The following is a 15,734-nucleotide window of genomic DNA, read 5'->3' as shown; positions in this document are numbered from 1 at the left end:
AATGTATTTCTCATATATATCTAGTCTTTGCCCACAGTTCCTGACTCACAGCTCCCCAAATCCTTGGGATTTCCTGAATATTGAAAGTGATAAAGGTGTCTTTTGTTATGTAAAGGAGGCAACTTTCGGAAAGCATCTAAGAGTGGCAGCTGGTTGCCTGGAGGACCAACCACGTGATTAAATACTAATAAGCATGAATTCTGTATCCAGTCCCTTAAGCCTCTATCCTGCCCAATTTAAAGATATTATGAAATCCACAATCTATCCAATAGAAGGTCCATTTTAGCATTCTATATACATTCTACATAATCAGAGAATTAAGATTTTAATTACAAATCAAAGGATCGATGAGCTAGCTTAAAGATTCCACCAATTTAACAACCAAAAAAATTTTTTTTGAAGATTTTATTTATTTGTCAGAGAGAGAGAGAAAGAGAGCGCACAAGCAGGGGGAGTGGCAGGCAGAGGGAGAAGCAGGCTCCTACAGAGCAAGGAGCCCAATGTAGGACTCAATTTCAGGACCCTGGGATCATGACCTGAGCCGAAGGCAGACGCTTAACAACTGAGCCACCCAGGCGCCCCGACTCCAAAGCATTTTTGTTTGTGTCAGTTATATCTATGATAATTTTACTATATTAGAAATTAAAACAAAGAATCTTACTTTTAAAAATTGAATTCATTGAAAAATGATAATAAAACCCATTACCTGTTAACAAAAATGACATTTAAAAAAATTTTTTAAGTTTATTTAAGTAATCTCTACACCCAACACGGGGCTCGAAATTTCCACCCTGAGATCAAGATGCTCCTCCAACTGAGCCAGCGAGGTGCCCCCATTTTTTAACTTTTAAAAGCTTTTATTATTTTTTAAAATTTTAGTTCCAGTGTAGTTAACTACACTGTTATGTTATCTTCTTGGTTATTTCTGGGCCTATTTCTCTTTGATTTTTCTCCTTATTATAAGTTGTATTTTTCTGCTGCTTTGCATGACTGGTAATTTTGAACTGGATGCCAGACATTGGAAATTTAACCATCTTGGATGCTGATACTATTGTATTCCTATAAATATTCATGACCTTTGTTCTGGGATACATTTAGGCATTTTGATCATTCTGAGGCTTGATTTTAAGCTTTGGTAGGTGGAGTCAGAGCAGATTTTAGTCTAGGGCAAGTTTTTATCCACAACTTAAGAAATACCTTTCTAGGGCGCCTGGGTGGCTCAGTTGGTTAAGCGACTGCCTTCGGCTCAGGTCATGATCCTGGAGTCCCGGGATCGAGTCCCGCATCGGGCTCCCTGCTCGGCAGGGAGTCTGCTTCTCCCTCTGACCCTCCTCCCTCTCATGCTCTCTGTCTCTCATTCTCTCTCTCGCAAATAAATAAATAAAATCTTTAAAAAAAAAAAAAAAAAAAGAAAAGAAATACCTTTCTAAGCACTTTCCACAATGTCCCATGAATTAGTGATGCAGGCAGGCCAGGTCCAAGGACCCAGAGGGGATCCCAGAGGATGAGCCAAGACGGTCCTTAAATCAGAGACAAGCCAGCAGGAGGTGAAAGCAGAGTTTATTGAAGATAACAGAGAGAGAGAGTAACTGGTAGACAATCTCCCATTAATGACATTTTTATTGAAAAATAACTATATTTTCCAAAATGAAACAATTTTGTGAGAAGAGTGGCATTGTTTCACATTTCTGCAAATCTCTCAAATATCTGGCTTAAAAGAAAAGTGGATTCTCAAATTTGCATCTACATTCAATCTGTCAGAACATGTTGTTTTGAAGTATATAAAGAAACTATGGCTAGGGCACTTGCATGGCTCAGTCGGTTAAGCATCTGCCTTCAGCTCACGTCATGATCCCAGAATCCTGGGATGGAGCCCCAAGTCAGGCTCCCTGCTCAGCGAGGAGTCTGTTTCTCCCTCTCTACCCCTCCCCCCAACTTGTGCACATGTGTTCTCTCTCTCTCTCTCTCTCAAATAAATAAAGTCTTAAAAAAAGAAAGAAACTGGCTTCACACAGAGAAAGTACATCAGGATCCCACAAAAGGTTTTGGGGACCTCACTTTGAGAACCACTACATTAATTTTTATAGGTAACACCTGACTTCTAACATTAAAATTCCTCCCCTATTAAAAAGATTATCTGTTATTCTAGCAGAATTGCAAGACAAGGTTTGAAACCTCCTCTAATCACTACTGTAATACTAAATTATTATACTTACATAGGCACCAGTATACTTAAACATACATGGCAGATATCAAATGAGTTGTCATTTCACTTGATTACTGCCTAGTAATCCCATTTCTATTCCCGGTAATTGCGTATTCTAGATCTCCCATTCTATGAAGTAGCTACTCCACTGTCTTTAAAGCCTAACTCCACAACTTCTCTCCTCACTCTTCTATAGATGTCTTCACTTCATATTTCCTTGAGAAAATATGTCTTTAAAATAGAACTCCGTCAGTCTTAAGCCACCAACACCATAAATTTAAGCGCATTTATACCCTGTTTTCCACCTTTGCTACTGTTAAAATAGAAGCAGTATCCTTCCTCCATCTAAAACTAAGCCACTCTCTACATGCTTCTTTATAAAGTCCCTTTAGTTCAAGTCTCTCCTACATTAAACACAAGACTCAACATAAAATTAAACTACCAGTGATTTATAGACTTTAAATGAGTAAATTTTATGGTATGTAAACTACATCTAATAAAATTGTTAAAACAGTTTTAAAACAACACACACACACAGTTTCTCAACCTCACACTCCCTTTTTTATTCTGCCTTTCTGTTCTCCTTTTTTTTTTAAAGATTTTTTATTTATTTATTCATGAGAGACAGCGAGAGAGAGAGAGGCAGAGGGAGAAGCAGGCTCCCAAGGAGCAGGAAGCCCGATGCGGGACTCGATCCCAGGACCCTGAGATCATGACCTGAGCCGAAGGCAGACGCTTAACCATCTGAGCCACCCAGGCGCCCTCTGTTCTCCTTTGAAAAAAAAATTTAACCACCTTGTTGAGATATAATTGACATATAATGAACTATATACAAAGTTACAATTTGCTGAGTTTTTGTATATACCTGAGAAACCATCATCACCATCAATATAATAAATAGCCATCAACACCAAAAGTTTCCTTGTACTCTTTGTAATACTTCCCTTTCACCCCTTCCCATCCTCACACAATCTTGTCTGACAAACTTCTTGAATTAGTAATCTCTAGATTTGTCATCATCTTCCTTATTTTGCATCCATTCACTCCTCAATCTAGATTCCATCCTCATGATTCCCCATAAGTGCTATCATCAAAGTCACCAAGACTTTCAAATTTTTAATCTAATGAAGTTTCATTTCTTCCTTGATCTCTTTATAGCATTTGACCTTTCTCCTTCCTTGAAACCTTGCCTTCTGAGATCATACTCTCCAGGTTTCCCTTTCTACCTCTCATTCTTACTCTCCTTTGAAGATACCCATTCACTGCCTGTCCCTTCTATGTTTGTCATAGACCCTCCCCTTCCCTTACTTCCTCTAGGCAATCTCACTTACTTACAACTTCAATGGTAAGTTATACATAGTCAACCCTCATTATTCAAGGATTCCATACTTGCAAACTACCTACTAGAATTTATTTGTAATATCAAAATCAAAATTCATGGTGCTTGTGGTGAGTGGGGATCTGCATGCACACATCTCACAGGCACCTCAAAAGGAATTCATCCTCTCTACTCTCAAACATGTTCTTCCTCAGTGAGCATGCCCACCACCCTACTAGTTGTCTATATGGGGAACTCTTTACATCAACTCATTAGGTTCAGAATTCAGTGGTCCCTAAGGCAACGACAGATAAGACATTATTTGCTCAGCTATATTTGACTGAGGAAATTTATCTATTTTTAGGCTACTGAAAACAATTTCAGGTTCTGATTCTCTTATCCAACCATGTGTCACTTGTATATGCATGCAGGGTGGGAAGGGAAGGCAGATAAGGGGTGGGGAGCCACAGCCTAGCAGAGAGGATGAATGTCTTGTAGAAAGGATTTCAAGAGGCCATCTGGAGAAGACCATACAAAAAACACCCTAAATAAGCTCCCCTGCCTGCATAACATGTAAATCTCACATCTTACATGTTTATCTCTAAAGTACATGCCCATCAACTGTTTCTTATGACAAATGACAGTAGCACGGAATGATACTAAATCTTATTTATCTCACACAAAATACTTAAAAGCTGGTGCGCCTGGGTGGCTCAGTCGTTAAGCGTCTGCCTTCAGCTCAGGTCATGATCCCAGGGTCCTGGGATTGAGGCCCACATCGGGCTCCCTGCTCGGCGGGAGGCCTGCTTCTCCCTCTCCTTCTGCCTGCAGCTCCCCCCACTGCTTGTGCTCTCTCTGCATCAAATAAATAAATAAAATCTTTAAAAAGAAAATATTTAAAAGCTGTACATTTCACAGCCAATTGGAAGTGCTTCAACTAACTTTACTTCAATTACTTCAATACTATATATCAGCCTCTCAGAATCCTGTAAATGAGGTTTTTTAAATATACATATATGCTTATTTATTACAAATATGATACATGCTCATAAGAAATGTCACTAGTTCCAAAGGATATACATCGAAAAGTAAAAAGATCCCCAATCCTTCATTCCCATTCTATAATTCAGGTTTACTTGTGTCTTCTTACAGATATTTCTTATATACATAAGCAGATATATAGATTTTTTTCTTTTTAACTATAAACAGAATCATATTATATACATTGTCCTGGGCCTTGCCTTTATCACCTAATAATACATTAAAGTTATCTTTCTGTGTGAGCATATCAGAGAATATTCTTTCAGTGTTTCCTATGTCAATGATCATCACCTCTATCAGTTTGGGACAAGAAACTAGGTGTCATCCTTAACACCATTCATTCCCTGGGTCCAGTCCATTTCCAATTCCTGTTGCCTTTATCTCTTAATTATCTCTCAATTTACTTATATTTCTTTCTCCTCACAGTTACCACCCTAGTCCAGAGTAATCCACTCCTTTGGATTACTGTAATAATCTTTCACCAGACTCTTCACATCCACTATGGACTGACTATCTCCAAACCACACCACACCCAGAGTCCCAGTTTGGGAAGATGAAAAGTTCTGGAGATGGATGGTGCTGATGACTGCACAACAATATGAATGTCATTAATGTTACTGTACTGTACACATGGAAATGGTTAAAATGGTAAATTTTGTTATGTATGTTACCACAATAAATAAATAATGAAAAAAAAACACACACCAGGTAGTGGCTTCCTATTATTCTTAAGGTCCCAAATCCTTAACATGGCCTATAAGGCCCCACCCTAATTCTTTCCAGGTTCATCTCATATAACTTCTTGTACTACAGCCTTCCCTTTTTAAAAAGCATTTATCTCAGTTTATAATCATGTATTATTAATGCAAATATCTAATTAAAGTCTATATTCGCACAAGTATACTATAAACTCCACAAGAGCAAGAACTGTCTTTTTGTTTACCACTTAGCATATGTCTGGCACATAGTAGGTCTTCAAAAAAAATTTACTAAATGTATGGAAAAAGGTCTACCTTGTTCCTTAAGAGTGGCAAATAATTCCACTTAATGGATGTCATAATTTCTTTTTCTTTCTTTCTTTTTTTTTTGAGTGATAGTACAGAGTTTATTGAGTGATAAAGTACAAAGCTTCCGAAGAGGGAGGGGACCTGAGAGGGTTGCCCTGGATGTCATAATTTCTTTAGCAAATCCCAGAATGATAGCTATTTAACTTGTTTCCAGATTTTTGCTATCAAACAATGCTAATGAACACTTCTGTCAGTATATCTATGAATGTACTTAAATATAATTTTTTTTTTGTTTCAAGTTGTTATTTAAATTCTAGTTCATTAACATATAGTGTAATACTGGTTTCAGGAACAGAATTAGTGATTCATCACTTATATAATACCCAGTGCTCATCACAAGTGCCCTTCTTAATCCCCATCACCCATTTTGCCCATCCCCCACCGACACCTCCCCTCCATCAACCCTCAGTTTGTTCTCCATAGTTAAGAGTCTCGGGCGCCTGGGTGGCTCAGTTGGTTAAGCGACTGCCTTCAGCTCAGGTCATGATCCTGGAGTCCCGGGATCGAGTCCCGCATCAGGCTCCCTGCTCAGCAGGGAGTCTGCTTCTCCCTCTGACCCTCCTCCCTCTCATGCTCTCTGTCTCTCATTGTCTCTCTCGCAAATAAATAAAATCTTTAAAAAAAAAAAAAATTAAAAAAAAAAAAAAAAAAAAAAGAGTCTCTTATGGTTTGCCTCCCATAATTTTTTTAAGTTTATTATTATTATTTTTTAAATTAATCTCCATACCCATGTAGGGACTGAACTCACAACCCTGAGATCAAGAGTCACATGCTCTTCTGACTGAACCAGCCAGGTGCCCCTTAAATGTAATTCTCTTTTTTCTTTCTTTCTTTTTTTTTTTTAAGTAGGCGCCATGCCCAGCATGAAGCCCAATGCAGGACTTGAAGTCATGACCCTGAAGTTAAGACCTGAGCTGAGATCAAGAGTTGGTGCCCCTAAATGTAATTCTTAAATGTAAAATTTCTGGTCAAATGAAAAGTGCATTTAAAATTTTAACTGGGACACCTGGGTGGTTCAGTGGGTTAAGTGTCTGCCTTCAGCTCAGGTCATGATCCCAGGACTCTGGGATGGAGTCTCACATTGGGCTCCTTGCTCTGTGGGGAACCTGCTTCTCTGCTCCTCCTGCTTGTGCTCTCTCTCTCTCTCTCTCTCACCCCTGACAAATAAATAAATAAATAAATAAAATCTTTAAAACAAAATGTAAACCCCAAGTTTTAAAAAATAAAATAAAATTTTAACTGATATTTCCAAATTGCCTTCCTAAGAGTTTGCAATTTATACTCCAAGTAATCAACAATGTGTAAGAGTACCCATTTCCACGATACTCAACTTGTACAATCAAAATGAGCCTACTCTTTGGGATGAGGTTGGGGGAGGTTGTAGAGAACAGTGTTAGTTTTTATGTATGAGGGATTTTTTCATATTTTAATATCATACCCAAAATTTTAAATTAAAAATTTAAGTTTATTATTCCTATAAAAGAAGTTTCAGCAAATGAGTTAAGTAGACAAAGCTAAGAAATTAGGAAAATGTTTAGTTATTGACAGACTGTGGAAAAATTTGTGAATTTTAAAAACCATGTATTTTTGGGGCACCTGGGTGGTGCAGTTGGTTGGGCATCCGACTTTTGGTTTCGGTTCAGGTCATGATCCTAGGGTTGTGGGATTGAGCCCCCGTGTTGGGCTCCTTGCTCAGTGGGGAGTCTGCTTGAAATTCTCTCTCTCCCTCTGCCCCTCCTGTGTGCACACGCACTCGTGCTCTCTCTTAAATAAAATCTTAAAAAAAAAACACATGTATTTATTTAACCTGTAGATTCTACAAATCACTTTTCCTGTCATACAAATTTTTCTCCTTTCTGAAGCTTCAGGCTATGTTTAAATCAATGGTACTGAGGCAGTACAAGGAGGAGAAAATCACAGTAAGAATATTCACACATAAGAAGATGTAGAAAGAAGGGGAAAATATTAACATTTTATATTAGACTAAATTTTTTTCTTGAAGATACTAACATTTTGGTCTAGTTCCTTCTGTATTTTTGTGTCCACACTTAATACATCTCATAGACTGCTTACATAATTATAAACTGCTTCTCACTAAACAGTATAGCATATACATTTCTTTCATGACTTTAAATGTTACCCTTTTTCTCCAGAGTGTCAAGTAGTAGTAAGAAAAAACACCTGTATGATACCCCTTTTCTCTACCTCTTCACTATGTTCTTAACTTCTTTGAGCTTCCATTTTCTGATCTGACAAATGAAGGCATTAATTTAAATGCCCTCTGTACAGTTAACAGTTAAAAGATTGAAGAGAAAATCCCTTTTAACTCTTTTAAGATTTTCTAGAACATACCAGGCCTGTATTTAAGAAAACAGACTCCTCTTCCCTCTGCCCTACCACTTAGTAAGTATTTCTTACTCAAAATAATTTGATTCTTGATAATTTGGGATTTTTAGATATTTCAGGATTAGTTTCTCATCAGAAGTGATCTATTTGTAGTGATTCCATATTATATATCAGAAATTCCTGTTTAAAATATAAAGAGAAAAAAATCACTAATTATATTTTTCTTATTAATTCTACTTTGAAGCAGAAGATGAAGGGATTAGTTTTTAGAGGATTTTCTTTTAATTGTCCCAATCAATGGGATTTCACATATAATAGGCTGTCAATTCTTTTCCACATCTAGAATTATAGAAACATGAGCTCTTACCTTAACTGGGAAGCTACATTTTCCAGTACGAACCCCTTCTTCATCTGTCTGCCACTGATGTGGACGACTGGCCTCTGGAACATAAACATCTTTCTTTCTCCTAAAACTTTGCCGTAGTTTGTTCATTTTAATTTTTACAACCTGCAGACAGAGTAGAAGAAATATGAAAAAGTAATTATTACCTTCTCACATATTTAAACTTTGGATTACCATGCTGAGAAAAAACTAATGTCCCAAATGAAACATTTTGGTTTAATAGAAAATGAGCAACTAGTATCCCTCCTCTCAGAGTAACTCTAAGCTCAAACAAATCATTTCACTTTTCAAAAAAACAACTATAATACTAGTTCTTATAAAACTATAACAACCTCTAAGATTTGAAGAGATGTTATTCGAAGAACTTACAAGCATTTTAACTGTAATAATCCAATGAGTGTTCCTTCTGATTTACCCCTCAAATCCATTCTAACTCCTGAATAAGGAAATCTGTACATGAAGGCCAAATTATAGACTGCTAACAATTTCTGAAAACATTCTGAAAACTTCCATACTTACTAGGAAAAAACCATTCCTAAACACTAAAATTTAGGGATCTTTTGGCTTACTATTAGAAAACATTAAACAAAGCAGGGACTATAACCTGTTTATAAAACATCTTTTATAAAAAGGAAGAAAATAAAGTTTCTTTTAAACATAAAGAAGAGGGGCACCTGGGTGGCTCAGTCTGTTAAGCGTCTGCCTTCAGCTCAGGTCATGATCCCAGGGTCCTGAGACAGAGCCCCACGTCAGACTCCTTGCTCAGTGGGGAGTCTGCTTCTCCCACTGCCTCTCCCCCCGCTTGTGCTCACTTGCTCTCGCAAATAAATAAATAAATAAATAAATAAATAAATAAATAAATAAATATCTTTAAAAAAATAAAAATAAACGTAAAGAAGAAAAAGTTCTACTAGGATTAAATTATTCCAAGGAAAAAATTTCTTGCAAGTAGTATAACATCAGAATGTACTTTCATATCTAAAATCATCATAGAATGAAAGTAAACTAACAGCTTTCAATTATAAAGGTCCAAGTCTCACCATTAACTTTGTAAATTAAGGTATTAAACTATAGTCAATTTTTTGTTTTGTCACTGGAAGAGGTACCTCTCTAATGCTTTCAAAGGTACAGTAGAAATCACAAATCTACAGGGAAGGAAGACTTAACTGATAAGAAACAACAGAACAGGGGCGCCTGGGTGGCTCAGTTGGTTAAGCAACTGCCTTCGGCTCAGGTCATGATCCTGGAGTCCCTGGATCGAGTCCCGCATCGGGCTCCCTGCTCGGCAGGGAGCCTGCTTCTCCCTCTGACCCTACGCGCTCTCTCTCTCATTCTCTCTGGCTCAAATAAATAAATAAAATCTTAAAAAAAAAAAAAAAAAAGAAACAACAGAACAATCAAGAACCAATGAATAAACATAATGAATGGTGTCCCTTTACAGAGCAGATCTCAAAATCTGAAACCACTACCTCTAGTTTTCTGTTAAGGAGCACAGCATTGGTCATTCTTTCCCTGAAGGGATTTAACCACCTCAACCAGCCTAAAAGAGATCTTAACTTTTGAAAATGATGTGACAAAGCACACAAAGGGAAACATCCTTCTGTTAGGAGTGTTAAAAAGCAACGGATTAAACATTAATTCCCACATGACACCAATTAAAGACTTGAAAATCAAAGTTTGCATTGAGGAAAATAATTTTGTATCTTAAAATGCATGTCACAGCAGAACTATTACTAAATTAGCTAGTTTATACAGACAAGCCAATCTTACCACATACCTTCTTAAAAGGTAAAAATTCTGACAAACAAATGGCAATGTAAAAATCCCTGGATTTTCTAAAAATGAATTTATTCTCAAACCAAAATTGATTTATGGAGTATATGAAATAGGTATTAAATAATCAAACGACTGGACAAAAGGTAGTCCATTCCTTTCCCTTTAAGTAGATCACTCATTCCTAAACTATCTTAAGTAAGAGTCTACCTTAATCTAATAGATTTTTTAAAAATTCCATAACCTTCCCTGATAATACATCCTGTTATTACTTCTTCATATCACTTTAAAAATATATGCAAATACAAATATAAAAAAATAAAAAAGTACCCATATCCTTGCTCAAGTTGGCACTCTAAGAATCTTGAGGCAAAAAGCTCATGAAATTCCTTCTTAATTTCTCTTAGTAGGGGAATAGCCCTACTAAGAGTCATCCCCGAATTCACTGTCTCTGACCAATAACTCTAGCTTTTGCCTCCTTAGTATATCTTGATTTCATTCTCCCACCCACATCAGTTCTACTATCCTCAGACATTTTTGTGTAAATTATTGCAAAAGTCTATTACTTAATGGTTGCTTTGCTGCCAAGAAAGGTTCATTAATCTGTTCTCTTGACTAGTGCCAGAATGCTTTCTAAAACACACATCTGACCATGCAATTGCTCAGCTTAAAATCCTTAACTCACTTCACAACACTTTCAAGATAAAGTCCAAATTCCTCAACTTGGCAAAACACAGACGTTTTTCATCTGGCTTCACTCACCAATCCCTATTCACATGCTAAGCTCCAGCCATACTAAACTACTTACAGATCTCCAAACAAGGCATGCATGCCCTCTTTCAGAGCCTATTTATATGTTCTTCTCTCTGCCTAGAAAGACCTTTCCCTATTTATTTGCCTCTGGTTAAAGTCTACTCATCTTTGAAGTCAACTTGGGAGTCTTCAGGGAAGCCAGCATTTTTTCTGACAAGTTCCTAGAGTTGGCCTGGGTTAGGTCCTTTCATTTCATAGGCTTCTGATTACTTCTTTTACTGTACTCATCAAGCCTTACAGCAATTTTCTATTTCCTTAATAGTAAACTCTATCTTATTTAAATACTACCCCTGCATTTTAACACAGGACCTCTCATATACATGGCACACTATAAAATTGAAGAACTAAAAGATAAAATAGAACCCCATCATATTTAGATAATATTTACTAGGTAGGATAAATGTAGCCACATATAAGACCAGAGAGAATCACTGGTGTTAGAAGGAGACTGCAGATGTAACGGTAGTCCAGCGTCACATTGACAAAGGAACCACTCTGACAACTTCCCTTAAAGGAAGCCATACAACCTCTGTTTAAATAATTTTAGTACAAGTTTATTTGCTCTTTGGGCAGCTATTTATTGTTGTACATCCTACTGACCAATAAGAGAACAGAGTGAAAGTGTCAACTGACTTGACATCTAAATATCTTGTGACCTTCAGTACTAATATGGTTATCAGCATTTCTACAAAGAGTATTACATATCAGTGATTTTCAAACTATGCTTTAAGTAGCCCCACTGGTTGGACAAAAAGGGAAGGAAGTTAGAAGGTTAGACTCAACTTAGGAGGGACTTCAGGTCCCTGTCACAGCTTCATACAAACTCTATCTGATTCACATATTGGGATTCCATATACGTTTAAGGAAAGGGTTTCATGGCTGAAAATTTTTTGAAAATGAGTGATATAATCATAATAGTTCTAAAATGAACTTGGTAAAATGAAAATACGAATGATAATATCTTGCCTGCTACTTCTTAAAGGGTAACTACCAATGGCCTGTAAATAATCTAGTAATTAAAGTAAGAATTAACACATCAAGGGAGAGTCCAAACATTCTGTTTTCAAGTAATCTATATATAATGATTTTGCTCACAAAGACAAAAGAGATAACAAGAAAAAAATAGAAAATGTGTTAATTCAAAGTCACATTTACTACAGGCCCTCAATAAAGTTAAACTTTACTCCCAAATAAAGAAAACCACACCCCTTGACAAAGTCCTGGTTGAACACAGGTAAAGGATGTATTTTTGCCAGTTTAAAAACTGAGAACAAAAAATCTTACTTTGTCCTACAAAAAAAGGAAAGAAAAGAAAAAAAAAAAAAGAAATGAAATCCCCATTCTGCTAGCTACGTAACACTGTCAAATTCAGAAAATCTTTTCACAGTTCCCATACTCCTTAAATGCTCTGCCAATTTTAACACCATGATTCCAGCTCTCCTCTGTACACTTCTTTCCTCCTTGGCTCTCCCCACCACAATATCTCTATGCCTCTGATTTATCTTCAACATTTCTGTTGCTACTGATATCTCTGAGGGCTTCCTGTACTTTCTCCCACCGAGTATATTTCCCAAATATCAGTCCTCAATCTGTGCTCTCTTGTTTACACTATCACTCTTGGTGAAATAATCAATTCAAACTACTATTGGGAAATCATTATTTCCCAATAATACTTTTAAATCTTGCTCTTGTATTTAAATTTCTCTATTTGGGTGCATGGATGTTGCCTCAAATACATCAATTTAAAGTTAAATCATCAGCTCTTATCTCCCCTTAAGTCCTTAAGTCCTCCCCTTCTGTCCCAATTTGTTTGGGTCAGTAAAAATAGAACTTACTATGTGATGGGCCCTAATGCAGATGCTAGTGGATACAGAAATAAGACAACTTGGCTTTAGGTGGCTCTCTCCCCTCATAAAAGGTAATTTCTGTACAATATGGTGAATGTAATAATAGCACTATAGTGTTATCGAAGCACAGTTTGGGTTCAGGAAACATTTCCTATAGGAGATATCGCCCGACTTAACTTTTAAAGGAAGCCACATATAGTAGGAGGGAAAAAATATTCCAGGTGGAGGCAACAGCATCAACAAATGTGTAGATGCAGGAAATTAAATGCTGGACAGCAATGCAAAAAGAGTGCAGACAAGGATCAGGTGCTGATTTTATCCTACAGACAACCAGAAGCCACTAAAAGGTTTTACACACATCAGTGTCAGAGTTGCAATACAGTTACATTACTCTGGTGGCAGTATGGAAAACAAATCTGAGGGCAAAAGACTATAGATGAGTTAGAAGGCATTTTAAATAGTCTAGGCTAGTTATGACAAGAGCTTGAACTAGGGCAGTGGTGTAGGGAGAAAAAAGAGGAGTAAAGAAAAGTTTAAAAGTAAGAGTAGCAGAGAGAATTGAGTCAACATGATATAACTGTGCCTCAGGAAATTTTTTTTGCCCAGGATGATAAGACTAAACCAGTAATTAGCTTTACTGTTTGCTTCAGGAAATTCTTACAAACTAACTTATCTGGGCAAACAGTGTGTACATCAGGGCAAAGAGCTCTCCTGACAGGATAACAAATTACTTCAAGAGCCTTTTCTTATTATGTCCACTAATTCCAAATACCATGTCACAAACTTTGCCCACCCTAACCAGTTCCCCATCTTGAAGGATGTGCCTTACACCATGTGAATCCCAATCTTAAAACCCTAGAAATACCCTTTCCTAACTTCCCCTAACTACCAAGACTCTGTCAAAGTGGTGCTTTCCTTTGTTGCTGTAAGTTTAATAACCTCAGCTTTGCTAAATCAACAGGATTCTCTTTGTGGGAAAAGTCAACAGCAGGAATTGGTGTCTGACTACAGAAGATGGGGAAGAGAAAGAGATACAAATATGACTCCTAAGTTTTAAGCCTCAGCAAACTGAACTGTTGAATTTGAGGGGCTTGTTGATAGGGCTTCGAAGTAGAGATGTATGTAAGCCTTGAAGCTCAGGGGAGAGGTCAGGGCAACCATAGACAATCATGGTAGGTGAAAACGTTTCCTGTGGTGATCTCTTTATTTTCCTCCTTTCCTAATAGGAGTTAGGATGCAGTAATTAGAATTAAACCCAGAATACTCAAACATGATAAACAGAGGTGCACATATCACATAATTGGCCAGTATATACTAATACAGCCATACCAGTGATTATATTTTTGCAATGCTTACATTCTAGATGGTAAACAGTCACTGTGCTGAGCTCCTCTCCTGGCATCCACTGCTTGACCTTCCACAACTCAACAACTAATAGGTTAACACCTGGTTTAACAGAGTACTAAGGCCAGTGAAGATTATGACTGGTCAGCAACAGTGCAAGACAGATTCCAAAAGTCCCATCTCTCTCAGGCACAGTTGTTGGCTCCCTTTACAGTCCCAGAGGGTTGCCCTGCCTTCACGTGCTCCTGCCTGGTCCCAGGCAGGAACAGTGAGGAGAATGCAATAGCCCTCCAACCTGTCCACCAAATTGGCCCCCATCTCTACATGTTCCCCTGTGAGATCAGGAATACACTTGTTAGGGGAGACAGCACTTTAAGCAGTGACACAAACTTCCCAGTAGTCAAACAGACCAACTAGTTCTTCATTAATGGATAAAATAGCAAGATCCAATTATATGCTGCCTACAATAAACCCACTTTAAACATAAAGACACAAATAGGTTGAAAGTAAAAGGACAGAAGACAATACACCAATTAATACTAGTCAAAATAAAGCTGGAATGGCTATATATTCCCTTCTCAATAATCAATAGAATAATCAATAAGCAGAAATCAGCAAGGATGTAAACAGCAAAACTTGAACAACAGTATTAACCAACATGACCTGATTGACACTTACAGAATTCTTCTATTCAATGATAACAGAATATACATTCTTCTCAAGTGCATGTGGAATGTTTACAAACATAGACCATGTTCTGGGCCATAAAACAAGTCTCAAATTCAAAAGGGTTCAAATCGTACAAAGTATGATCTCTGACCACAGAATTAAGTCACCAAATATTTGGAAACTACATTTCAAAATAGCCCATGGGTAAAAGTACAAATCAAAAGGGAATTCAGAAAGTATTTTGAACTAAATGAAAACAATATATAAAAATTTACAGGATGCTGCAAAAGCACTACCTAGAAATTTACGGCATTAAACCAGTGGTTCTCAATCAGGGACATTCATTGCCCATCTGGACACATTTGGCAGTATCTGGAAATATTTTTGGTTGTTGCCGGGGATTGCTATTGGCATCTAGTGGGTACTGACCAGGGATACTGCTAAATGTCCTATAATGCATAGGACAGCCCTCTCAACAAAACATTATTCAGCTTAAAATGCCAATAGTCCCACTATTGAGAAATCCTGCACTAAATGTCCATATTTTTTTTAAAAAAGGGTCTTATTTAAATCCATGTTCTCAGCTTCCACCTATAGAAACTAAAGGGACAAAGAAATGCAAAGTAAGCAGAAAAAAAGGAACTAGTAAAGATCAGAACAGAAAGCAGTAAAGTAGGAAAACAAAGACAGAGAAAAGGAAATCAAAAGCTGATTCTTTGAGAAGATTAATAAAACTGATAAACCTGTAGCCACACTAATGGGGGAAAGATACAAATGACCAATATCAAGAATGGAGAGGTATCATCACTATAGATTCCAGAGACATTAAAAAGAATAATAAAGGAATATTATGAACAAGTTTCTGCTAATAAATTCATGGACAATATGGAAAAATATCTTGCAAGAC

The 15,734-nt window shown here is 37.0% G+C and overlaps 1 protein-coding gene across 3 annotated transcripts in view; it reads right to left on the bottom strand.

The window, feature by feature from the left end:
• The window catches only part of NUMB (NUMB endocytic adaptor protein), a 194,182-nt gene that overhangs the window by 56,937 nt on the left and 121,511 nt on the right, over positions 1-15,734 (bottom strand). For all 3 annotated transcript variants that reach the window (XM_021679777.1, XM_044918347.1, XM_021679778.2), the window contains one exon: positions 8,346-8,486. In XM_021679777.1, coding sequence (XP_021535452.1) covers positions 8,346-8,471 — 126 coding nt within the window. In that variant the 5' untranslated portion in view covers positions 8,472-8,486. The remainder of the gene's footprint in view (positions 1-8,345; positions 8,487-15,734) is intronic.

This window comes from Neomonachus schauinslandi, chromosome 9 (assembly GCF_002201575.2).
Source record: "Neomonachus schauinslandi chromosome 9, ASM220157v2, whole genome shotgun sequence".
Taxonomy (NCBI): Eukaryota; Metazoa; Chordata; class Mammalia; order Carnivora; family Phocidae; genus Neomonachus; species Neomonachus schauinslandi.
This window is presented reverse-complemented; position numbering and strand designations above follow the sequence as displayed.